Source organism: Phocoena sinus, chromosome 17 (assembly GCF_008692025.1).
Source record: "Phocoena sinus isolate mPhoSin1 chromosome 17, mPhoSin1.pri, whole genome shotgun sequence".
In the NCBI taxonomy this organism is placed as follows: Eukaryota; Metazoa; Chordata; class Mammalia; order Artiodactyla; family Phocoenidae; genus Phocoena; species Phocoena sinus.
Window position 1 is genome coordinate 12260618 of NC_045779.1, and position 26611 is coordinate 12287228.

General features: G+C 34.0%; 1 protein-coding gene across 5 annotated transcripts in view; it reads right to left on the reverse strand.

Moving 5' to 3' along the window:
- Positions 1-2356: 2356 nt before the first annotated feature.
- MYBL1 (MYB proto-oncogene like 1) overlaps positions 2357-26611 on the reverse strand; it is a 34627-nt gene continuing 10372 nt past the window's right edge. Inside the window, exons 4-16 of one of the 5 annotated variants that reach the window (XM_032610480.1) lie at positions 25684-25776; positions 23814-24034; positions 21612-21783; positions 19121-19195; positions 18409-18513; positions 15037-15267; positions 13294-13662; positions 10987-11129; positions 10446-10560; positions 7083-7199; positions 6890-6994; positions 6272-6451; positions 2357-4983 (exon numbers count right to left, since the gene is read on the reverse strand). In XM_032610480.1, the coding sequence (XP_032466371.1) occupies positions 4858-4983; positions 6272-6451; positions 6890-6994; positions 7083-7199; positions 10446-10560; positions 10987-11129; positions 13294-13662; positions 15037-15267; positions 18409-18513; positions 19121-19195; positions 21612-21783; positions 23814-24034; positions 25684-25776 (2052 nt within the window). In that variant the 3' untranslated portion in view covers positions 2357-4857. Of the gene's footprint in view, positions 4984-6271; positions 6452-6889; positions 6995-7082; positions 7200-10445; positions 10561-10986; positions 11130-13293; positions 13663-15036; positions 15268-18408; positions 18514-19120; positions 19196-21611; positions 21784-23813; positions 24035-25683; positions 25777-26611 lie in introns of those variants that run through there. The other 4 variants (XM_032610483.1, XM_032610482.1, XM_032610481.1 and 1 more) reach the window with 4 other exon arrangements.

The following is a 26611-nucleotide window of genomic DNA, read 5'->3' on the forward strand; positions in this document are numbered from 1 at the left end:
GAGGAAATCCACACTATCTGGGCGGAACTTGGCTACTTGATCTCACTTTTGGCCAAAGGAGGAGAGATGCCATTTCTGTTACATATTTACGCATCTCTTCTAGAATATCAGCTTCCTCAAGGGAAGCTATCCTGTTTACCACAGCATCCCCAGTACCTATTGCCAGGTACTGTAAACACACAGTTAAGTATTGGTTGCTAGTTGAACAAATAAATAAGTGCTAACTGTACTGGGGCTTAGGAAATTATGTCAGAAACTGATCCAGTCTTTTGAGCTATGGTTGGCATAGCTCAATCTCCCTCCTTCTTTCCCTGTGCTGGCAAGAAAAATCCACTCAAATCTAGCACATTCTGTACTTGGAACTTGAATAAGTATACCGGATCTGAGACCTTCAAAAATAAGGGCAGGATAGTACACTGCTTTTAATATGGAGTTTGCTCAAACTCAACAGCTTTTAATGTACTGATGCCAAGATGCTAAAAAGTTTTTGAAAACACTCTCTTCCCAACATGTCAGCCATGAATAATTTTTTTCCTGGTGTACTTTATCTTGGTTTTCCACCAATTTTTAAAAAAATCTTCTTGACATTATCCATTTATCAAGACAAACAAACAAAAACGGCCAGAGAAGGGGAAAGTGTAATGTTCTGATGGAATTGCCCTTGGTTCCTTTTACCCTCCACTACTTAATTAAAAATAACTTTTCACTTCTCACAGAGTCACAGAGTGGGAAGTACCTCTTCAAAACCTCCCATCTGTTTTATATTACAATTAAAAGTCTGATTGGCTGGCAAGCCTACCACTCTATAACTGGATAAATCAGGCAGGAAATCACATGGTTATAAAATGAACTAAAAGATTTTAACAAAATAATAGCTTACTGACTATAAAGCAACACTGGTTTTATGCAGATAACTGAGAGACCAAACCTATTCACAACTATTGTGTAAAATAAGTATAGTTAATATTCCCTAAGCATCATGACTCCTTTTATAACATTCTTTCAATTTAACACTTACTGAGATTTTCTAAGCACCACGCTAGACACAGGAGCTATAAATAGCAATCCCTACTCTTCAAAACATGAAGTCTAGTGGGAAAGTTTTATGGAGGCACCAGGATAATCAGGAAATGATTCACAGACCTGTGCCTTGAAGCCTGAGTAGGATTCTAACAGGTAGGGAGACAAAGAAAAGCAGCCACGAGGAGAGGCACAGAGATAGAAGCATGCACATATATGTTCCGGAAAGATCCAAGTCGCCAGGTCCAGATTAGGAAGTGAAGAAGTCTTATTATTTAAGCAACAGACAGTTATGGAAGATCTTTGAATAGGAGAGATGTGATCAAATCTGTGTGTTTTTTATAAGTTTCTTTACACTCACATATAAGCAGTTGTATTTCCTCTCAGCAGTTATATTTCACACTGTAAATTAATAAATTAGCATTCTGGTTTCATGTGTCAGTCTCACACACTTGATATAGGCATTCTAGTGAGAGGTAAACTCATTTTTGGTGTGTTAATCCATCAGATTTCTAAGGCTAAAAGTAAAATCTAGATGGTGACAAATTCACCGAGGTGATATAATACTGCACAAACCTGACTGGGTGACCAGTTGGCTTTGCCCAGGTGACACTCTGATGTCACAGAACAATTTCTTCATATTTCTGTAGAATGGAGATCAGAGTGATTAGTGCAATCATCTAAATAAAAGATGAAGGAATGGAATTACAGCTGTGCCTTTATGTGGGCTGAGATTTTACAACAGATTTCAATGTGCAGGGTGAGGGAGAAGCACGAGATTTCACAGTGGGTGATCAAAGGGAAAATAACACCACTAAGAGACAGAACAAAGAAGGGGGAGGTCCAAGTTGGGAAAAAGAGAACATACTACATTTAAGGTACCAACAGAAGAGTCATGGAGAGTCATATCTAAAGGCAGTTGAGGGCTTCCCTGGTGGCGCAGTGGTTGAGAGTCCGCCTGCCGATGCAGGGGATGCGGGTTCGTGCCCTGGTCCGGGAAGATCCCACATGCCACGGAGCGGCTGGACCCGTAAGCCATGGCCGTAGAGGCTGCGTGTTCGGAGCCTGTGGTCCGCAATGGAAGAGGCCACAACAGTGAGAGGCCCACGTACCACAAAAAAAAAAAAAAAAAGGCAGTTGAAAATATGGCTCTAAATGAAGCTCAAGTATTTCCATTTCTTGAGTAAAGACGTCAAGCTGTGTTAACAGATAAAATCACCTGCAAAGGGAGCTCTAAAGGAGAAAAATGGTCTAAGAACAGAATGTTGGGTTAAGTCCTTAAAGGTTCGATCAATACCATAAAATACAAAACCAAAGTGAAATGAGCAATGCCATGTCAGCTTGTACACAGATGTTTTATTTTGGATGTTAACAGTCAACATTGTATGCAAGATTCTCTTACAATGGAAAGGTTTCCCATACATCAAAAAACTGAATTTAGTCAGGGTAATTGCTGTATTAATGCGAAAAGCTTATAACAAAATGTGGTATTATATATGTGTAGTCAGTTTCCATGCAAGTATGGCTGCTACATGTATGTCTGGCATTTTTATAACATACTGAAAGAAATTCAAAGGAACATAACAGTATAAAAGGTGATTTAAGATGCCTGACATGTTTAAGATTAAGAAATCTTCTTGCAAAAAGCAACAAAGCAGTTAACTAGAGGATTCAACCAATACCAACCCAAATATGTACTCTGTCCAAAAAGCCCAAGCTGATTTTCAATATATTACATGTGGGATAATTTAATGCTCAAGAAAAATTATGCTTTAAAAAAATATAGCTCTTCCAAGATATTATACTTTGGTAATTGGAGACTATGTTCATCCAAACCAGCTAAGGGCTACATAAAAAAAAAGGAACCATTATATGTTATTCAAGATAACTGAAATTGAAATGATCCAGTATGATTTTGCTACAATCACTGGTTTTACAAAGTGAAGTTTCTGTGAGAAGTTCACTAATTAGGAAGCAATCAACATACTTAACAAACATGCTAAGAAGATTCAAATTGGTTCATCTATTTGTATCAACAAGGCATAATCTTAGTACCACACATTTTCTTCACTTCTCACTACATATAATATGCAAAAATGAGCAAGTAGATTTAAATAGCTTAAAACCCTTTTAGGTCTACTGTTCAAAAGCTAGGCATTAAAATAGTATTTCCATTTCTATCAACATAAAAACATCAGAGAATCTTAAGCTGTTTTTGTTTTAAGGCATAGCATTTTAATATTTGCAAGAATTTGCCTGGTAATGGTTGATTCCATTAAGTTAACTTGAGAACTTGCCATCATTTGCTTTTTATCTTTTCACACAGTGCAAGTGGTGGTTGCTCTTTCCTTCTCTCATAGCAGCAAGCCGATTCTGCTATCTTCTATAGCAGCATACTTCAGGAGTGGAGAGGGAGAGAGTGTGTCAATTACAAATAATTAAAACTACAGTGTACAATTCTATTTACCTGTCAGTGTTGAAGTTGACAGCACACCATTATATGTCTCAAAAAAAATTACATAAAATCTCTACACAAAAGCAAATAAAGACATTCTTTCAAGAAGAAATAAAATAAGTGCAAACACCTAAAACAGGCAACTGAAGCAACTGTTGTAACCTGTAGAGAAACACAAAACATTTATAAAAGGACATATATTTTTATAAATAAAAGATAATGTTCTCTACTTCTGAAACATTGAGTAAATATAATAAACGTCTAAGTGCAGACTGTTTTTAGGGACCAAGTACCATATTATTTTTTAAACAAAATGCAAAAATTTCAAACACATATACAAATCACCAGATTAAATTATATGACCCCCCCATATAATTTAAAAAGAAAATATTAAATTATTATTTAGTACATTTTTAGAACTACTTTATATAACCAACATGATTTAAAGGACATAGTGCAATATTTAGGTAGATGTGACATACAGTATAGATATTGTATTCTTTGCAGCTATAACTTACTATTGTTTCATACTTAAAACTCAAAACTGTTCTTTACTATGTTAGCTTGTAATAACAGGAAACAACATTGGCTTCTAGACACCCTGTATAGGTATAAATATCTACATTTAAGCTTTAAAAATGAAAATAAATTATAAAAACAGACTTCTTTCCAATTTACAAAGTTTTCCTGCTCCTACATACTGTACAATACATTCAACAAAACTCTCAGCTCTTCTGAGATTTATGAAGAAAATACTGACTCTTTACTAATAAGGAAAAAACCTTTTTGCAATGCCTTTTGTTTTTAGTACTATGCTCAAATAAATACATTTAACACTGTAGTTAATTTTACTGTTTTTTGAAAAATACCAAAAATTAGTAGTGCGACTTTCTTTCTTTTAAATTCCTTTCCACTGTGTTTCTTTGTAAATGGTAGCCTAAGTAAATCAGCAGATAGGCAAAAGTACTTCATAAAACCATGAGTGCTTTCTATACAGAGACTAGTTTCAGAAATCATACATACTCATAAAACCTATCTATAACAAAACCGCAGCATCAGGAGAGTAGCAACATATATCTTCTGAAGAAAATATGTGAGAATTTACTTTTAGAATACCCAGGAATATTCTAATATGATTTCCCCATCCTGTTCTTTAAAAACAATTTTTTAAAATCTTACGTCTTAAAAAATAAACTGTGAAATTGCCTACCCCTTACTTAAGTGCCTAGCTTTCTGCTTGCCCAATATGAAAAAGGATGCAAACCGTTTTAGGGCTGTATTAAAACTTTAAAAACAGTTAATCAACAAAAAAATTTCATTGCAGCCTAATTTGGTAGAGAATCTAATAAGGAAGTGGGGCATTTCATCCGTTTTAATAACAATCACAGTATGAGAGCTCTTGAGGTACTGCCTGTAGCTGTATAAGTGCTCAAATATCTTCTTGCTTGTTCCGTCATGATAAGTTGGTCTTCCGTCTTCCCATAAACCACTGTTTCCCATTCACAAGACTAGGAAGGCAATATTAATAGTGATGTGAAAATTACTAAGATAACTATCCATTCTACTTCACAATTAGACTTTTAAAAAATCAATTAATTGATTGGATATTTAATAAGTAATTATTGTAAAAAATGTTTTTGATAACAGCATTGTGATTCTTTTTAAATAATGATGTTTCAAAAGTACATACTAAAATATTTATGATCAAGTTTTTTAAGTCAATTTTTTAGCTATCTATAGGACTGTGGAGGCAGTTTAAAATTTCTGTTCCCACAACTGCCGTCAAATCAAATCAGTCTAAACATGGAAAGAAATGTCAGTCTTTACTGCTTCAAAGTTTTGCAAAAGATTTAGAGAGAATGCAATGTCAAAAAATGAACCAAGAATGCTTTACGTCTTGCAAATTAGGAAATATATCATAGCACAAAGTCAAGTTTACGTTTGTTTCATTTGTTTTCTTCCCTTATTATAGAGTAAAGGTTACTACTCTATAGGTATGACCTGCTATGTAATAAAATTTCCTGAAAAGTTCTGTGTTAAACACTGGTAAATGGGGATTCAGAGAATGTGTTACATGGCTCTGTGAAGAGCAGTGGCTCAAGAAAGAGAGGAGGTGGCCACATCTGATTGCCAAAGATGTTTTCAAGGAATGCTTGAAGGTCAGGAAGGATAGCTCTGCAGTCACTGCAGTGTAAAGAAGAAAACTTCCTCCTCAATGACCTCTCAAATTCTCTTGGTTGAATTCTTAAGATAACAAAGTAAAAATTTCTCCAGCCTTCATTTGCAGTTACGTAATGGCTGCATAGCATCAGAAAAAAGGATTCTGTTTTACAACTTTGAGCCAGAAAGTTCACTGGAAACCATTATATCGATACCAATAAAATGAAGTTTGAAACTGCTTCCAACCACTTACCCTTTAAAAGTAGCAATTAGGGCTACAATTATTTATTACAGAAGAGGTGCCAGAAGTAGATTTAGATATTTTTAGTTTAAAAATGAAACAGTGCTTAAGAAATCACCAGAAGAGTGATTCCAATTGTCTTTACTATGTTAGCTTGTAATAACAGGAAACAACATTGGCTACCATTCCAATTGTTTAGTTTATATGTGCCCTGATGAGCGAGTCTCTCAAAAACCCAAATCTAGTTTGAGTGACAAAACAATGGTGAATGTCTAGCTACTATTATAGTCAATTTTGAATTTAAAAGAAAAAGTATAATTTCTGATCAGTAGGTCCAAAGTAATAATTGAATGAACAACAATAAAAATCAGTGAAAGAAATTTATAAAGTCATACCTGAAGATTCTTTTCCAATGTGACAACTTTGGAAGTGTTAGGGTTTGGTTTCTTTTTATTAAGTGTATATGTTTTGTTGGTTGAATTTATATCTTGTTTTTCAGGAGTCAAGTTGCACCTATTGTCATGTATTTCCAATAATGGTATCATTAATAAAGATGTTGTAAATATATTTTCTGACTAAGAGAAAAAAGAAAGAGGAAAATAAAATAACTAATTCAAAAATGGAGACAAATAGAGGGACTACTGAGTAAGTGGTAGTGGAAGCCCTGTTCATTTCCCTCCAAGAAAGCTGGTTCCGATGAAATTTCTAGTAATGCAGTAAAATTAAATATTTAAGAAATGAACCAAAGATATTGAAATTTAAAGCTTTGAGAACTACCATTTTTTGACATCATACATAAGGGAGCTAACTCCCCTCAAGACCAAACAAATATAAAAAGCAAGGAAGTAAATAAGATATTCTCTACAGTTAATTGTTTCTCTCTGAATTAGGCAGAATACTACTAAAGGAAACCGTCTAAGAAGCTCTAATGAATTAGCCACACAATGAGTAAAACACAAGAACCACTAGGACATAAAGCAACCATCTTAATATAAGAAAAATTCTTTACAAACCTGCATGCCTGAAAGATCTTCAGTTACTAGTTGAGTGGCTGGTTCTTCTTTTTCCCAATTATCTAAGACTAGTGACTTTCTGACCTTCTTTACAGAAGCAGTATGCTAGAATGGATAATTTACAACAGGAACATTATGGTCAAGTCACTTGAACATGGTAAGACTTTTATTAACAACAATACTAAAAGATCACCTCTTGTTTGCAGCTTTTGTAAGCTGGTTCATCTTCCTCTTTGAGGAATATGTCTGTTCCAGTTTCTTCTTTTAAAACTTCCCGAATATCTTCTTCCAAGAAGGCAAGTGGCTGTGACTAAATTATTTTTAAAAGGGTTTTTAAAAAGCCTTTTATAGCAATTCCTTTTTCTCCCCATATATAGAAACCCATCTTTTATACTTTTTCATTATTGGCATAATTTTCTCCCAGTCCCTATAGATACATACACAGATGAAAAAGATGTGATCACTGCTCTCAAATAGCTATGGCAAAAATAATATTGCAAAATATTATTGGCAAAAATAATACTGCACATTGCAAGCACTGAATGAAGTGTGCCACTTTCTTCACGCTAGGGCACTAAACAAAAGTCTTCCTTTTGGGGAAACTATTACAGCTCCTGCTTCAATCAGGATCCTCAAAATTAAACAGAAAAGCGATTATTTCCCCAAGTATTTTTATATAAAAATAGGAAACATAGAACGAATTGGGACTACAGTAGCTCTCCTTCTATTTTTATTGTACTTATTGCATAGTGTCTAATTACTAGTTTACATGTTTCTCTTACTACTAAATATGTGAGCTATTTGAGAGCAGTGATCACATCTTTTTCATCTGTGTATACATCTCTGCACACCCAGCCTTAAGCTTAGAGCTGAGACACAGTGTTCAAGAAGTGTGTGCATGTGTGTCTGTGTGTGTCTATGTGTGTACTGGAGTGTGGGAAGGCAGGATACAAAAAAAACGTGAATATGGGCTGAATGATGAAATAGTCTCAAAAGATTATTCATCTACCTGTTTAAAAAAAAAAAAGGTAATCAAAGCGCCACTAAACAAAAGAACAAACTGGCAGCATGTAATGACCAGCAGCTTATGTTCCCAGTCAACAAAGTTAGGGAGAGTAACATTCATATATAAATGAGATTTCACAGCACTTACAAAAACTTTAAAAATGGAAACAGAATTTTTTTAAAGTGCTCTCATCTACAGCCTGAGACATGCAGGAATTATGTCAGTATTTCTGTGTGTTGCTCCAAGAGGTCTTGTTTTAAGGATTACATTTCACAAAGAATATAGATAAGGTGTTCTTAAAAAGAAACCTGGAATCTATTTTTCCCCTGTAAGAATACAAGTGTCCTAAGATGTGGTGCATATGTACAAGGGAATAATACTCAAGCCATAAAAAGGAAGGAAATAATACCATTTGCAGCAACATGGATGGACTTAGAGATTATCATACTAAGTAAAGTAAGTCAGGCAAAGACAAATACCACGATATCACTTACATGTGGAATCTACAATAGACACAAATGAACTTATCTATGAATCAGAAGCAGACTCACAGACATAGAAAACAGATTTGTGGTTGCCAAGGGGGAAGAGGGGTGGGGGAGGGAAAGATTAGGAGTTTGGGGCTAGGAGATGCAAACTATCATATACAGAATGGATAAATAACAAGGTCCTACAGTATAGCATAGGGAACTGTATTCAATATCCTGTGATAAACCATAATGGAAAAAAATATGAAAAAGAAAGTATATATATGTGTGTGTGTGTGTGTGTGTGTGTGTGTAACTGAATCACTTAGCTGTATAGCAGAAATTAACATAACACTGTAAATCAACTATACTTCAGTTTAAAAATAAAAAAAGAAAGAATACAAGTGTCCTAGAAAGCCAACCTCTAAGAAGTGCCTTTGACCCACTGTAAGATACACAAGAAAGCTCAGTGGTTAGCACATAGTGGGTGCTCAGTAAATAAGTGGAGGAGGAGGAGCGGAAGGAATGAAAAGTCAGCTCGCTACAAATGAGCCTACAGATACTTTACAAATTTTAATTACAAAATCAATACTTTCTTTTTATCTTAAATTGCTGATGAAAATGACCTGTTTTGGCAATAGATAAATTCTTCCGAAACATGAACAAACTGACAGGGACTTAGGTATCTGAAACCTAATTTCTTATGTACTATTATTAAAATGATAATTTTTACTCAACGTATATGTTGACCAAATGACCCTGAGGCACTGTCAGAATTTTTCAACTGTCTTCAAATTATTGCTTATTTGTCGAATTCCCAATTAGGCTACACACCCTTCTGAAGGCAGGAAGCATACCTGACATGTTTAACATTACATCCCCAAAAGCCTAGCTCAGCGCCTGGCACATATTAGCCACTCAATCAATATTTATCAAATTAATGATAAATTTTTTAAACGAATAACAAAATGCTGAAACAGATTAAATCAATTAGGTAATTCCATACAATGGACTAATACAAAAACATTAAAAATTATGGGATAAATATATACAATTTATTAAATTTTAAAAGGTTACAAAAGAGTACACAGTGTGATCCCACTTTTATTACGTATATATTCATAAAAACTAAAAAGTTTAGAGAACTCTAAAGAGAATATAATTGTTCATAGTAGCATATGGAACTAAGTGACAAAAAGACTTGATCAATCCTACTATGTACCCTCTAAAACAGTATTTCAAAAAAAAGGAAAAGACTAGGAGATTTGAGTGTGAGACACGCTCTTTGGTAGAAAATTGATTAAATCAAGTAAACTAGAATTTATTAATTGATTTACTCAAAATGTGACTAAAAATAGAAGATAACTAAAGTACCCTAGAAGTGACCAATATTTTAAAAATCATATTTTATTTCTAATGTACGTAATTTGTCAGATATCTTTATCTGCCTAGAATCAGAGTGCCCATGGTTCACCTAAGGTACTTCAAAATTATCTGTGTGCTAACACAGGTAACAATTCCCACCTCCGCTCATGTACTACTATTGTTACCACTATTATTAAATAATAATAGCAGCAACTAAGCATATACTACTTGAAACTTAGTACCAGCCTCTTTATTTCTATTATCTATCTTCACAAATAACCTGCTAGGGTGTTTTATGATATCCACTGAATAGAAGAGGAAACTGAGCCTTAAAGAGGTATCATGATCAATCAGTTTCATAAATATTATTAGGATAGTACTTATGTATATCAAAATATTAAAATTATTTTATTCTACTGTAGGTAACTGCTACTGAAACTACTAAAAGGTGGGTTTTAGTATTAAGCAATGTTCTACTGAAACTTGACTTGCCTTCTCTAGACGATATAAAGAAAGTCTGAATTCAAAAGAAGCCAAGCAAAGGTTTACTTACAAGGAAAAAGATTAACACAAATTCAAACTTATAAATCGAGATAACATTTTTTTAATCCAGTTCATTGAACATCTTTTTTAAAATGTTAAAAATCAAGGATAAAAATCAAAATTTGTGTCTTATTAAAATTAGGAAAATTCTTAAAAATAAAAGGAGTATACATACCACAGTTTTAAGAGGTCCATATTTTTTCTCCTGAGCAGCAAGCGCATTCTTAAAAGGAGTGGGAGTTCTTGGTGTGGTACCCAATATAGATCTTCTAATAGTAGGTGTTCTAAACCTATCCAATCATTTAGATATTTGTATTACAGTCAAAATTTGATTTCATATGAGTTAAGGAAGGCAAAGCCACAATAAAAGCACACACTAAATTTTCCTGTATATACACATGCTTTATTTAAACATTCCAAGACTTTTAAAGCGTGCCTGCCTAAACTATTCTTATTCCAATCAATCATCTTAAAATAGAAAAAAGACTAATGCAGGAATAAGTACTAAAAATGTTGTTTGCTCAAGATCAAAGTTTTATACTACATTTAGCTGGTTTTCAGTCTCCTAGGGATAAAACATAAGGTTATGATTTTTTTTTATTCTAAATTCCATATGGACAGGGATCATGATATATGTATAAATGGACAAAAAGCTAATCTGCTCTTGAAATTGTGCTTCCCATTTTCTCTAACACAATTATTTAATGTGTACTTACCCTACATTTTCCTTTTGATCTTTGGGGGTTGTTTCCTTATGAAGAGGAGTTGTAATGAGAACTTTCTGCCCACAAATAGGGGTTGATGTGAATGAAGGATTTTCTATATTAATTTGTTCATTTCCAGGACACGTGTTGAAAAACTAAAAAAGGAAGAGAGTTCAAAGACAATTTCTAAAATGTCAAAATCCTACACAAATATCAAACTGATAAGATTTTCAAATTATTTCTCCATTCCTTTTAGGAAAGGATTATCAATAATACATTTACATTCCACTCCATAAAAATTAAGCTCCAAGAGGGCAGGCATTTTTGTTTTGTTCATCACTGCCTCCGCAGAACAGTGTTTAAGATGTAACAGGTATTCAAAAAATAGCCGCTTAACAAATATTCAAAAGTAACAAAACACAATAAAAAAATTTCCAAACAGTGCATCTTATCAAATAGGAATCTATAGAAACCATAAATAGCTGCTGTGTTAAATGTAAGCTTTGTACAACAGTGTAACTGAAAAAAATGTTTTATGATTTTATTAATAAATGATCTTAAGTGTTCCTTTCTATAAGAATATTTAGAACTCAGAATATAATAACAGTGCTTTGCTAAGAAGAAGTACAGCTGTCTGGCAAATTTGCCTATTTAGAACACAGCTCAGAACCTCTGAGCAGCCAAAATCGGTATCATAGAGCCTGTTTTCCAAATGACAAATTTACTCATTGGATCTTAACTTACCATACAATTGTGAAATACTACTTTATTTCTGTAGCCAACAGAGTAGAAGCAATGGTAAGAAAAAGTGGAAATTGCCAGGGACTTTCCTGGTAGTCCAGTGGTAAAGAATCTGCCTTCCAATGCAGGGGACACGGGTTCGATCCCTGGTCGGGGAACTAGGTTCCCACATGCCGCGGGCACCAAAACTACTGAGCTCATGCGCCTCAACTAGAGAGCCTGCATGCCGCAAACTACAGAGCCCAAGCGCTCTGGAGCCTGCACATCACAACTAGAGAGAAGCCCGCACGCTGCAAGGAAAGAAGATCCCGCATGTCTCAGTGAAGATCCCGCATGCTGCAACTAAGACCTGACGCAGCCAAAAAAAAATAATAATAATAATAAATAAATTAAGAAAAAAATGGAAATCGTTTTAAGGTTGCTTATAACTGGAATGAATTCTATAATAGCTCTATCACTTCTGATGCCCATAAATCATAGGATAAAATCCAAGTTCTTTGCCATGGGATATACAATCTTTATAATCATGCCTCACCTTCTCAGCCATTTTCCACCTTACAATTTACTGCTCAATGAAAATTGCAGGTACACAAAACTCCAAAAATAGAAAATTGCTAGTCTGCTCAAGCCTGGTTCACCTTCCTCGGGATACTCTGTAACTCTTGGGGTGGGGGGTGGACACACTACCTGCATTGTAGCCTATGTAAATAGCATCCCCTGAAGCAGAGGGGGTGCCATTTTCAGAGAAAACAGTGGCTGTATACTTACTACCAGATCCTCATCTTCCCAGCATCAAAAACATACCTCCAATAATATCCCAACATCCTCCAAGTTTATTTGGCCATTAAACTTCCTTCTTCTCCTATTGGACTTTTTAACCTCTGTCAAGACACTTTAAGCAAACACCAGCTTCATCTCTTTCTTAATAACTGACCTTGGACAAATTGCCTAACTTCTGAATTTCATTTACCTACCTCTAAGGTTTTCTTAAAGAGCATTAACTAAGATACTATAAGAAAAATGTTTAGCACACAGCCTGGAACATGGTGTTCATTAAGAAAGATAGTATTATAAAATAAAAGGTACAGTTTGCCTTGATATAAATATCTGCTCCCCAGGGATATAACTACAGGAGAAAGCAGATAGTTCCTGACATCCCTAAACAACCTACTGACACATGAAATTCTTATAGGGAGCAGTTGTCTATGAATATATACCTGATATCTCTTGAACAGTCAGTCAGGAAACTGGCTCCCAGTCTCAGCTCTGCCATTAGATAACTTTGGGCTAATCATTTTATCTTTCTGGGCCTATTTCCTGATGAGTTCTATAAAGATGTAGAACTACGTATCTAAAACATCCCTTTCCGCTCTAAAAATTGTAAGATAAAATGCAACTACTACACTTTGTGAGATACTTTTCTGATTTACCATAGCTCAGCACTCTCCTGTATACATTTAAATACATTATCCATTTTTATGTGCTATCAAAGCAAGGAACTGTTAGTATGGATGTTAAAGATCTAATTTAATCCAACTCGTCAACATTTGGAAACATAAATAAAAATGACACTACTACCTGTGAAGGAGAAAATGGTAGTGTTTTCACCGGTGTGTGTTTTAGTGCCGTATTACCACCATCATTGAATGAGCCATCACCAGGGTTGCTGCCTGGGGACTGACCCACTCGCATTCTTCTCTTCTTTCTGAGGATGGTTGGTGGGGTGCTAAACTTAGCCACACTTGGGGATGTTAAAGGAACAGCCTCACTGTCTGCACTGTTACAACTGTTTTTTTTCCCTTCAAGTACAAGACTGACGTTAAATTGACATTCCATGGCTCCTTCGTTGTGCTGAATTCGCATTAGTTTAACTGGTGTGGACTTGACAGGAGAAGCAGCAGCATCAGAAAGATCAAAGCTAGTAACATCACTCCATGCTACAGGATCCTGCAATAAATTAAATTCTTAACTAAAGTTATTACTGTTATAACCTGGTTAAATCTAGTCTTGAACATAGGATGATGATTTCCAGAGTTAATTAACTACTCATTTTTATCAGTAGAAATAGGTTTTCCTTGGTTCATCTTTTTTTTAAGCAAGCCCATTCGAGAGGAACAGATTATGCTTTTACGACAACTCCAGTTGGAATATTCCAAAGTAATATTTCATCTAATTCTAAGTAGCTGAAGCTTACTGTCAAAGTACTTTAAATGAAAATAACAAATTATTTTAAGTTATTTTTATAAGAGAGTACAGTTCGTCATAAAACTTCACATTCTATTCCACATCAGAAAACTTTACACTATATTCCACATCTACATAATCATTTGGTAATATGTATGGAATATCTTCAAAGTGGTCATACACCGTGATCCAAACATTCAATTTAACCTAAGGACATAATCATGATTTTGCATAAAGCTTTATGTATGTTCTTTAATTTGTAATACTGAAAAACTGGACACCACATAAATGGTGTAAATAAATAAATAATAGTATGTTGGATAAATAAATTTTGCTACATTCATATGACAGAATACCATGAAGCCATTAAAACTCAAGTTTAAAAATGAGTTAAGAGGGCTTCCCTGGTGGTGCAGCAGTTGAGAATCTGCCTGCCATTGCAGGGGACACAGGTTCGAGCCCTGGTCTGGGAGGATCCCACATGCCGCGGGGCAACTAGGCCTGTGAGTCACAACTACTGAGCCTGCGCGTCTGGAGCTTGTGCTCTGCAACAAAGAGAGGCCATGACAGTGAGAGGCCCGCGCACTGCGATGAAGAGGGGCCCCCACTCGCCACAACTAGAGAAAGCCCTCGCACAGAAACGAAGACCCAACACAGCCAAAAATAAATAAATAAAATTAAAAAAAAAAAAAAAGAAAGGATGTTTACAAAAAAATGAGTTAAGAAAACAGGGACATGCTCACGATATAATGTGGGAAAAAAATTCACAAACATAATACATTAGTGTATATTTGGGTTTAAAAATGTATACATATATGTGTGTTTTATATGTCTATAACACAGCCTGCAAGGAAATACCTCAAATTATTAACTCTGGGTTTATGGGGGTTTTAATTTTCTTCCTACAGTGTTCTCTACTTTCCAGCTATCTCTAATATACAACTTGTATAATAAATACATAAATATATATATATTTTTTTTTTTTGCCAGAAACCACTGCAAAATATCAGAACAAAATTAAGCATGACAAGGTAATGTGTAACATAAAACTGGTCAGTGTCCATTAAACTGAGTTTCTGAAAATGAAACCACATAACTAAAACTGAGCTTTTGATAATCTCACCATTTCAAACTTACAGATTCAATAAGTTCTAGAGTCTCTGCAAATTCTGGGATGGTCTGTAGAGAGGACAGCACAGCGTTTGCCTCCACGGCCAGGAACTTTGTGGGTGAGTTCTGCTGAGCAGACACAGCCTGATTTTCATCCAGACCGTAAAACTCACTAGTGTGCTCCTCGAGGCTTAGAGTATTAGACATGCTATCATCCATGAGGAAACTACCAGACCAGCTAGAAAAGCTTCCAGGTTGCTAAAAGTACAAAAGAAATTTGAACATTATTTGTCATTCCCAATCTAAGCAAAAATTTGGATTTTAAGTAAAAATTTTTTCTAGACCAACATACTTCACAACATTTCAGCTAAAAATATAGTAGCAAATATACCATCTTTCCTCAAAACTGATATAAAAACTTTTTAAATTAAACCTCATCTTGACTATATTTTTTTCTAACTAAATTTTTCTTAAATCTATAAAGTCATGGTGAGATAAAACTAGTAATGTACCATATATACTACAACATAAGGTCCAAACTCCTAGAATCTGTCTTTTCTCTACCTTTCTAACTTCATCTCCCAACTCAAGCCCCTGCTCCCAGGGAATAGTGAATACCCAACTATAGTACAGTACTTGCAATTCGCTGATAAGTTTTGGGCTTTCACCCTGGATAAAGGGAGCAGCCTTTGCACACACTGCTGCTCCCTTCATCTGGAATGCTCAACCTACTGACCAGGGAAAATTCCTATTCCTCATTTAAGATACAGTTCAAATATTGGAAAGTACCCCATCTGATTATACACTTCTACCTGTTTCTGTTTATAATAATGTCCTAGTTCATCTTTTTGCTAATACATAATCACTGCCTGTCTTTCAAGACTGAGCTCAAATAGGATTTCTTCCAGGAACCCTTCTGACTACCTAAATCTCAATCTTCTATGAACTCCCATAAAACTGTGTTACTTATTATATCACACTGGATGCTGTTTCTTATCTGTGTCCCCACTGTCCTTTGAATTCAGGGACTGTGTCATTTTTCTTTATCTCTCTAGAGATGTACACTGGCCAATTTACTTATCTTTTGAGCCTAGTTTCCTAGTGTCTCATAATGAAAAACAAGAAGAGAGACCTTGAAGAGCCATGGTCAAGAAACATTATGTAATTTGAGAACTGTTAACAATAGTAGATCCCAAGAGATCTCATTACAAGGAAAAAAACATTTTTTCCCTTTTTCTTTCTTTTTTGGTACCTATATGAGACAACGGATGCTCATTAAACTTATTGTGGTAATCATTTCACAATATGTAAGTAAAATCATTATGCTGCACACTTTAAACTTATATGGTGCTATATGTTAATTATATTTCAAAAAAACTAGGAAAAAAACAGAAAGAAACAGGATGTAAAGTGTATAGCACTGTCCAACAAAATCTGTGAGGTGATGAAAATGTTCTGCACCTGAAACTGCTCAATACGGGCGCCACCCACACGAGCAACAACAATGTGGCCAGTGCAACCGAGAAGCTGAATTTTTAAATTTCGAATTAAATGTGTCTAACAGTTACCATATTTTAGAGAGCACACTGCTCAGTCCATAGGAGGCACTCCATAAACAGTACCTATGACTATTAAATAAAAAATTACTAGAATATGCTAGATATTCACAATAGCAAAATGTTAAGTTTCGAGTTAAGTAAGGTGAAAAAACAAATTTTCAACATTGTTGCAAAACAGGTTCCACCTGTTTTAAAGATTCCTATAAATAAAAGAAATTAAAGCAATCTTATTTCACTAGCACAGCCACCTTCCGAGTTTACAATCACTTTCTGGAGATAACTTCCAAACATACACATTTCAGCTAAGTTTGTGGGCAGGAAAAAGGTTCAAAGAGGGAGGTTTACTAGGCCCACTGGCCCGATTCTGAATCCCTTGCAACCAACCACCTAATTTGCAGGGTTAATATAAGGATCACCAGGAATACATATAACACATCTACAACAGTGGAACGTAATGAATACTCAGTAAAGTGGCAATCATTATCATCACATAATTGTCTAGAATGAATACTTTATATGCATATGGAGTCTATTATACTGGGTGCAGCAATTTCCCTCTAGAACCTCCAATCTCCCTATTCAACCAGATCTTTATGAGGGTGGATTTTAGACAGAAACTATGAAAAAAATTAATAACTTTCTTTTTTAATGCAAATGGCAATTCTTTTAGCTAATTATATTGTCCTGTTATAGTAAAAATGATAGACTATTATCAAAAAATTTTAAATGTGCTTAAACATAACCTACAAATGTGAACGATTATTTATTTGCAGCTTCTTAATAAAACTGAAATTAACTTTAAAATAAGTACACTTCAGGTCTCCCTATTTGCCCACGGTTTTTGCAGTTTCAAAGCAAAAATTACTTTTCTCATGGTGTATATCTCATCTACTACAATTAACAAATGTCATTTTTATTAATACTCTCTGAAATGGTACAAAGACATCGCCAGTTGCCTCATAATACTATTTCAAGTCCTCAGGTTATTCTATTTAGTAATTTTGTATTAGTCACTCTAAATATATTGTCCCCTCATTCAGCCCCAAACCAAGAAAAACACTTTCCTAAACGTAAGAAGGCCCAGGGTATTAAACTTTTTAAATTGTCATTTAAATATAAACTTTTTTTTTCCTTTTAATCCATCTAGCATAGCCTGTTTAACTTAGCTAGAATCATTACCATTTATCCTGATTTAATACTCCTAGTTGTTCTTATCAACCAAATCTCAGACAATACTTTTCATACCTGATAACCAAAACCCAACATCCATAGAAAAATTTATTTAGAGAGCATAAAATCTAAATGTTTCCTTTTCCCATATTTTTAACATTATAACTTTTTCCAATTTACTGAATTTGTGTTCTAAATATAGTAAACAGGAAAACATTTTCAAAGAGAGAATAAAAATAATTCTGAAGCACATAAATCTGTACACATCTATTAAATTCCTTGTTTTTTAAGCTTTTTTTTTTCTATTAAGGCCATTATCACATGGAATGTCCAAAGTAAAACCAAAGCCTAATCTGAACCACACGACATTTTCACAGATATACATATTGAAGGTTATACCTTAAGTCTGTTTGATATTTATGACTCAAGAAGCATCTTAATACAGAACACTGTAAAATATGTTCAAAGAGATGCATATCAAAAACAGGCAACTTCAAAGTTGCAAATTAGAAAAACTATTTTTAGTCCATATTAAAATCTGAAGTCACACTGAATATGCTTTTTCCACTTGCTGGCATATGAAAGTCAGTCCTGATTAAAACTATAAGAGCATATAAAGCATATAAAAGATTCTAACAATAAAATCTAAACACTTAGTCTTATTTCTTACTGATGGAACTCGCTTTCTTCTAACTTCATTCTCAGCTGACATAAGAAGCAACTCAAGTTCCTTTATTTTTTTTTCCTTATCAGGGTCTTCATCAACAAAGGGTTGCTAAAATAAGTTAAATAAAAGAAAAAAAACAGGCTACTTACAAAATTGCTTTATTATTATTATTAATGTTCTAATTTTTATTTTCTTCTATGCAACATAAAATCTATTTTCTCTAATAAAGCTTAATACTACTAAATCCCAAATACTCAGTATCACAATCCTTCTGGTATCTAAAGAGGTGCTGGTAAATATTTTCAATTTAACAGAAAGAATGTGGGAAATTTAAATGCATGAAAAACCTTACATTATATCATCTGTATCAACTGAAAAATTATGTGTGGAGTCTGTTTTAATTTATTGAATCTTAATATATTCTATCCAATTTAGCAAAAATATGTCCATTCATAATCTGAATGCTCTAAGTTGGAAGAATGAAAGAACCACCTTACTCTTGTTGTGAACTACTTTTCATTTGTACAGTTTATATTTCTCAAACACACAAACTTTCTCCTTTAATGTTATAATACTCAAAGTAAATAGACCAGATAGTACTATTTTTGCCCTAATTTTAAAGATGAGGAAACAGGCACTATTAGATCTGAAAATGTTTGAAAGTGCTTCCTTTGGGTTTGTTTTGGTTTTTTGCTTTTTATAAATAAAAAGTTACCTGAATAAAGGCAGAAGAAGGCTGAACATGTTCTACACAATTGCCTCCAGGTGACACATACTGATAGCCCGGGATCTAAAAAGTAATTAGAACATTAACATCATACATATAATGCTCTGGAAATTTTTAAAAATCTGAGACAAAGCACAAAAACTGAAAATCAACATGAAAAACTAAGTATCTCTGTTAACTTTGAATATTTACACATATTAATAGTTCCTTAATAACTACATCTTTAATCTTAGGACCTACTGATTAAAAGTCATAACTCAGCAAACACCTATTTTCTCCTGAATGAAATATAAGAATTATCTGGGCTAGATTTATCACCCAGTCAGTCTATCTATTATCTACAATATCCACCAAGTATTTTTTTTTTCTTTTTTTTTTTTTTTTTTGCGGTATGTGGGCCTCTCACTGTTGTGGCCTCTCCCGTTGTGGAGCACAGGCTCCGGATGCGCAGGCCCAGCGGCCATGGCTCACGGGCCCAGCCGCTCCGCGGCATGTGGGATCTTCCCGGACTGGGGCACGAACCCGCCTCCCCTGCATCGGCAGGCGGACTCTCAACCACTGCGCCACCAGGGAAGCCCCACCAAGTATTTTTTAAAATCTGCTATTAAAGTATTGCTCTGCCTCCTGCAGAAGACAAAGTAATTGTGTTCCTATCCTTCAAAGGAAGGGGCTGGTCCATATGAAGCATTCTCCAAGTGAGAGCCTAAAGCAAGTCTTCAATATTCTTAACTCCTACTTCTACCACCACCCCATGCCAATCTCTGTACAGAAAGATATGAAAACAGAGGCTGCTTCTATTACTTGTCTCAGAAAAACAATCAGAATCACTCATGTACTTTTTAATACTCTGAAAATAGACTAAGAATTATTCTGTTTCTTTTCTAAAGCATCTGTAATAAAATTTCTGAAGTTGCATGCAAACTTAGTGAGCAGTGGTAGGGAGAAATATGAGAAGTGTTTTTTAAAACCTTAAAATCTAATACATATAAATATGAAATTGTCTATTTTCCATAATGGACTACCTAAATCACTACATAATGCAGAAACATTATATATAACTTCTAACATGGAACTTAATTTTCACAACACTTCATTAGTATCAGTTATTGCTCAGCTTCCAATGAATTAGAAACTTATCTTTCTCAAACTTTTCATTTTAATCTGTGACAGGATTTCAAACCAATCCATTTTCTTCTTTCAAGTCAAAATTAGAATTACCTTTTTAGCAGTTTAAATGAATTGAACTATGAATACACAAACCTGTCAAGAATTATTAAAAGTAAGGTAAATAATTCTTAAAGTACAAGAAATATCCTTACTTTCCAATATATTTTGATTGAGTGTTAAACACTCCATTGGCCCCAAATAATAAAAAAAATTATCTTCCTATGAGTTAAAAAAATACATTTATATGATAACCTTTCTAAGATAGAAGCAGAATGTTTCAGCTTATGCTGCTGAAATCTAGGACTCTAATGAAAAATGTAAAGAAACAGACCATAAAAACCTTAAGGTACTGAGTATCAGCAGATAACTGTACTGTCTTTACGTGTTTCCCTATTTGTAAATTAAGATCTCACTACCTTTTTTAAGTGATTCTTTTGAAATTATGGCTAAAAAAATAATGTCCACTTAGTGGAATAAAATCAAATCTGTGGCATACTAAGCACAGATTGTTAACAATTAGCCAATTTTTATCTTTTGGTAGATACTTTATCTTGTCACATTTTATGTGACAAGAACCAAGAACTGCTCAACATGAAAAATGGCACGACAGACAAATAGACAGGAAAACGTAAAACAAATCTTATGAAAACTCCTAATTTCTTGCAGGTAGGAAAATGCATTGTAAGGAAAACAGAGCTTGCCCTATGATGAACGTGGGTCATCTCCAATGAACCTGTCTAAACAAAGGCTGAAGTCACTCAGTCAGCTGAGTGATGAGGGAAAAGCAAAGTTGAATGCCATCAAAGAACCAATTATTTACCGCACACTCCAAAATGATGGCTTGAATGATTTTTGACTATCTTCTCCTCTAAACCATTTTATATACACTTACCTCTTAGAGGTAAGCAATACTACAATTACACAAAATTTTTTTAAAAAGTAAACTACAATCACTATTAAAGCACAAATGATCATTAGCTTTGAATCATGAAGATTCAAAGAATGATAGTATTAGGAAATGTACATACTAAGTTTCTTAACTAGATAATGTAAAAATTATATATAAAAGGAAATATTTTAATGAGTTTGCTCTCAAAATATTTATCAATCAAAACAAGTAGAGATAAACTTCCACTAATGGTTTAAAAGCTAGTCATGGCCTATTTCTTCAGTTTGGAAATTTAAATGTCTATTCCTCTTAATATATGTTGTTTTTGTCTTATTAAGAAACTAAACACCTTCCCTAAAGAAACTAAAGAAATATAGCAACTAAAGATATTTTTTAAATAATAAAGGTATTAAAAATATGTGCCTGAACAGGTATGTAAAACTGATTCTGGGTTTGCAAATGGTCCATAGTCGCACAAGGTTTGTGAAGTTTAGATGAAGATCGTTCTGATTTTATTCCATCTTGTAAGTAGCCTTCCTGCTCCACTTTTCTCCGCATGGTAGAATTCCAATGATTTTTGATAGAGTTATCAGTCCTAAGAAAGTATATATTTAAAAAGAAAAAGAGGATTCCATAAATGTTAACACTGTATAAAGTATACGAAGTACTTAAAACAAATTTTTACAACTGGTGAAATTAGACACTTTTTTTAATTCAAAAAATAAACTGTATGTCTCTATGTCAGATAAAGCTCTAAACACTGGAGATACAGCAGTGAATAAGATAAAGAAAGTCCCAGCTCTCATGGGGCTTTACATTCTCACTGGAAGCATGGGGGCAGGGAAGGAGGAAAGAAGAGAAAAACAAAAAAATAAATAATAAGAAAAATAGTGCAATGCAGATCATTTAAAGTAGGATAAGAAAAGTGAGTAACTATAGTACTTTTTTGATTAGGTGGTCCAGGAAGTCCTCTGTGAGGTTACAGTGAAGCTAAGATCTGAATGACAAGAATGAACCAGCTATACAAGAACAGAAAAAAAAAAAAAGCATTCCAGGCAAAGGGCATAGTGAGGGCAAAAGCCCCAAAGCCAAGATCAAACATGGTCATAAAATGCAAACCACAAAATACAGAATCCCAGTATTCTTTTTCACTTCTTACAACAAAATACCTACGAAACAAAGAGTTCATTGGCTCCCCTTTTACCTAAGTTCCCCTTGTAAAAATGGAAGTCTTCAACCTACAGCTACTTGTAGTATAAATTTTTAAAAATACATAAACATTTACTGAGAATCTACTTTATGCTAAGCACTAAGCTAGGTTCTACGGACAGTAAAAAGATGTATCAAAGACTGAAAACATCAGAAGTTCCTAGACCAGGTTCAGTAACTTGGATAAAAAACTTAACACTATGCTTCAATTTCCTTATCTATAAAACAAAGACAGCAATGTTTGCTCTACATATTTCACAAGTATATGAAGATTAATTAAGAATATATAGAATACAACACGCTATCTCCAAGTTTCAGCAGGAGGGTAGGAGCGCAATTTTAGCTGACCTGGCTCCAAGTTGTAAAACTACTTTCTAAAAAAGATATGAGAAGTTTGTTTTTCCTTTATATAAAGCCAAGTAACTAACACAGATGGCTACTCCAATTGCTAGGTAAGTGTACGACAGGATGAACTATGTGAAATAAAATGGTGCTGTCAAGTCTTCTGACTTAAGGACTAGTTATTGTTTATCTTGAGAACCTGTATGTAATGGGTGGTATCTGCTAGGCTACGTGGGTGAAAGGTGGGATTTCTCTCCGGTTTTTTGCAATCTCTTATCAGATTGCCTATGATGGGCATCACATTCTGATTTAATGTTTATTCAACAGTAAAAGTGTTTTCTTTCTCTAAAAAAAAAAGAAAAAAAAGAATATATGTAAAAAGTATTTTATAAACTATTAAAGACTATACAGAGATTACAGCAATAAAAAACAAGTGCGTATCTTCCGAGTGAGGTATGGATTTTCCCAAGATTGTTGGTCTACTGTACTACAGACAGCTAGGAAACATTTGAACCAGTGCCATGTATAGTGTACTTAGCACATCAGTGCCCCTGAGGGAAGTGCTATATTTTAGCCACATGGATATATACACACTACTCATGATCTGAATGATACCATAATTAATTAAGAATTGAATTTTCTCTAATGTACTTTCGTAACAGTTTTTTTAGCCAGTGTATCTGTTATTCTCTGGTCTTATACACAGAATCCAATACGAAAGAAATCTCTTCAACTCAGATTCCACTCCAAATTAGTTTGTACAAAGAAGGTTGCTTAAATGGCACTGATGTGTAAACACAATTTTGGGAGTGCATTAAACGTTCACATAATCTAAAGGTCCATTATTTTGTTGCACAAATTACCGCTATAAAATATTTCATTAAAAAACTAATTATATCCCTTACCACAAAATGTACTGATATTACAAATAACGCAAAGGGTTGCTTGTATTCTGCAGTCTAAATTTTAATTATAAATAAAAGTCATGGGCTAGTTATAAACATATTTAATAGTAACATAATAAAGATCAAGTTTAAGTAAAAATGAAAAATGTATATACATTTATATAAGTACCTTCCAGGAAGTAGTTTGGCAATTTCCGCCCAACGATTTCCCAACCGCTTATGTGCTTCATAGATAATCCTGTCCTCCTCTTCTGTCCAGGAAGATTTCTTTACCTCAGGATTCAGATGATTATGCCATCTTTCTCTACACTGCTTGCCTATTCTTCCTTTTAAATGTTTTGCAATTAAAGACCATCTTTTTGGCCCATATTTCTGAACTAATTCAATAACCTAAGAAACAGAAAGCAAAGCTTAAAAAAGCATTACCATTTTTAAAATAAATAAGTCATGGGGGTAAAATGTAGAGTATAGTGGCTACAGCTAGTAATATTGTATTGCATATTTGAAAGCTGCTGAGAGAGTGGATCTTAAAAGTTCTCATCACAAGAAAAAAAAAATTTTTTACTACATATGGGGATAGATATTAACTTGACTTGTGATCATTTTGCAATATATACATTATTTTGTACATCTGAAACTAATACATAATTATATCTCAATTTTAAAAAAGCACTACCTTCACAGAATTTTAAAACATAACTCAAGAATGCCATTTTTAATGCATTAAATCCAAACCACAACTACAACTTAAAAAAAAAGCAATTTTACTAGTAACTATTCCTTCAGCATTTGCCATCTTTTTTTGCAATCAAAAATTGATTCCAGGGCTTCCCTGGTGGCGCAGTGGTTGAGAGTCCGCCTGCCGATGCAGGGGACGCGGGCTCGTGCCCCGGTCCCGGAGGATCCCACATGCCGCGGAGCGGCTGGGCCCGTGAGCCATGGCCGCTGGGCCTGCCCGTCCGGGGCCTGTGCTCCGCAAGGGAGAGGCCACAGCTGTGAGAGGCCCGCGTACCGCAAAAAAAAAAAAAAAAAAAAAAAAAATAATTAAAAAAAAAAAAAAAAAAAATTGATTCCAAACTTATCTAAAATACAAGTTGCTAATTAAAGTGACTTGTAAGTTAAATTGTTTCATACATTAATATGAAATAACAGTAAAAACGTTGAGACTTAAGCATTTTCTACTCTTACTTTTTTTTTTTTTTTTTAAAGCTTCAGCTGAAAGCCTAATCATTATGGAAGCAGGAAGGATCTACAGTTACTGTCTTTTCATTTCTTCCTTTCTCAAACTGAAAGGATACAAATCATACATTTTAAAACTTATCATTGGCCATCAAATAAATCAGATCAGTTCTGAACCTAGTGAAGTTTGGGTTTTTTTTGTTTGTTTTGTTTTGTTTTTTGTTGGTTTTTTCTTTACTTTGAGTGGCAGTAAGAATACTCTAATTTCCCAACTACATTAACAACATTTATGCCATAAAGAGCATGAACTAAAGAGCAATTCTCAGTAGAGGACAGCAACTCTCCCATTCTTCTCACACTTTCATAACACAAAGAATTACCTTGGTTTTTGAATCATCCAACTCTTTGGGAACATGATGCTCTGATATCTATCTTATTTGGGGGTTCATTATAGGTCAAGAGGGAAAGTTAAGAATGACTTCCTTACACCTCACATTTTCAGATAAAATAGGAATAAAATTAAATTCTGTTTATAAAATGCTAACTCAATTTTCACCAAGAAATTATATCCTAAATGTTGCTAACCTAAGCTCTAAAGAAGGTGACTAAGCTGATAGTATTTTTCCTTCTGCAAACCAAACTTTCAGACAGCAAAGGCTATATATATTATATTTGGTTTGACTCAGTTCTGAAAAAACTACATTTCAAGATACTCAAATTTCAATTCTTATGCCAGCAGTAACTCAGAGAACAAATCAAAGTGATTTAAACATGTATTTATGTGACAAAAAACCAATGTATTAGGAAGAAAAAAAGCAAGTCCACCTACACAGTGAAAATAAAGAATATGAACATGTTACCCTCTGATCTTCCTCTTTAGTCCAGGGACCCTTTATCAATTCTGGATTTAAAACTTTCTGCCACCGATGCTGACACTGAAAATCAGAACGATTCTGAAAGAATTCAGATGATTTTGTTATTGAACAATTGTCTTCCAGAAAGCAAGTCAGCCCAAACTTATATCTCACAACCTTAAGAAGAAAGTTTTTCGAGAATAATGCATTCAATAGCATTCTTGAAAAATGTAGTATTTATTTTACATGCCTGTGCCCCAATTCATTTTTAATTAAAGTTGTCAGCATTGCTTAGACTATAAATAAAGACAATATATATTTGAAGTTAAATTATGTATCTCTATACTCTGCCTTATAACAGCAAAAAGCAAAGCTACAACACAGATACTGCCATAAAGAAATGTACTGATGAATAAAAGGGAGTAAACAGACAACTATACAAAGCAGACATACGAACTCAAACAGCATAGCAGTCTGGATTCATATAGTATAGCAGTACATAACTCTAGAAAATTAAAAAATCCTGAAAGGCATTATTAGACCACTCATGGTATTTAAAGGATGTTTATAAATGACAACCTCCAAGTTATCAAGTAAAAACTAAATATACCTAGATAGAAGATGTGCATTATATACCAGTTAAATTATTTAAGTGTTAAAGTTCAAAAGGGAAATGAATTTACCAGGATAAAACCTTATGTAGAAACAGCCCAAACTCCAAAAATGATTCATAAGTGTAGCCTTATTTTAGTCAAGTCACAACCTAGTAACTCCTATGTATTACAAGGATAATAATAATAACACTTAACTTTTCATTAGTGATTCAGTTTCCAAAGATATTAGCTCATATACAGGATTACAGATGATTTAGAAGCATATAAATACAAATACTTTATTTACCAATAGCTCTGTCCTGGTGCCTAGTGGACTTATT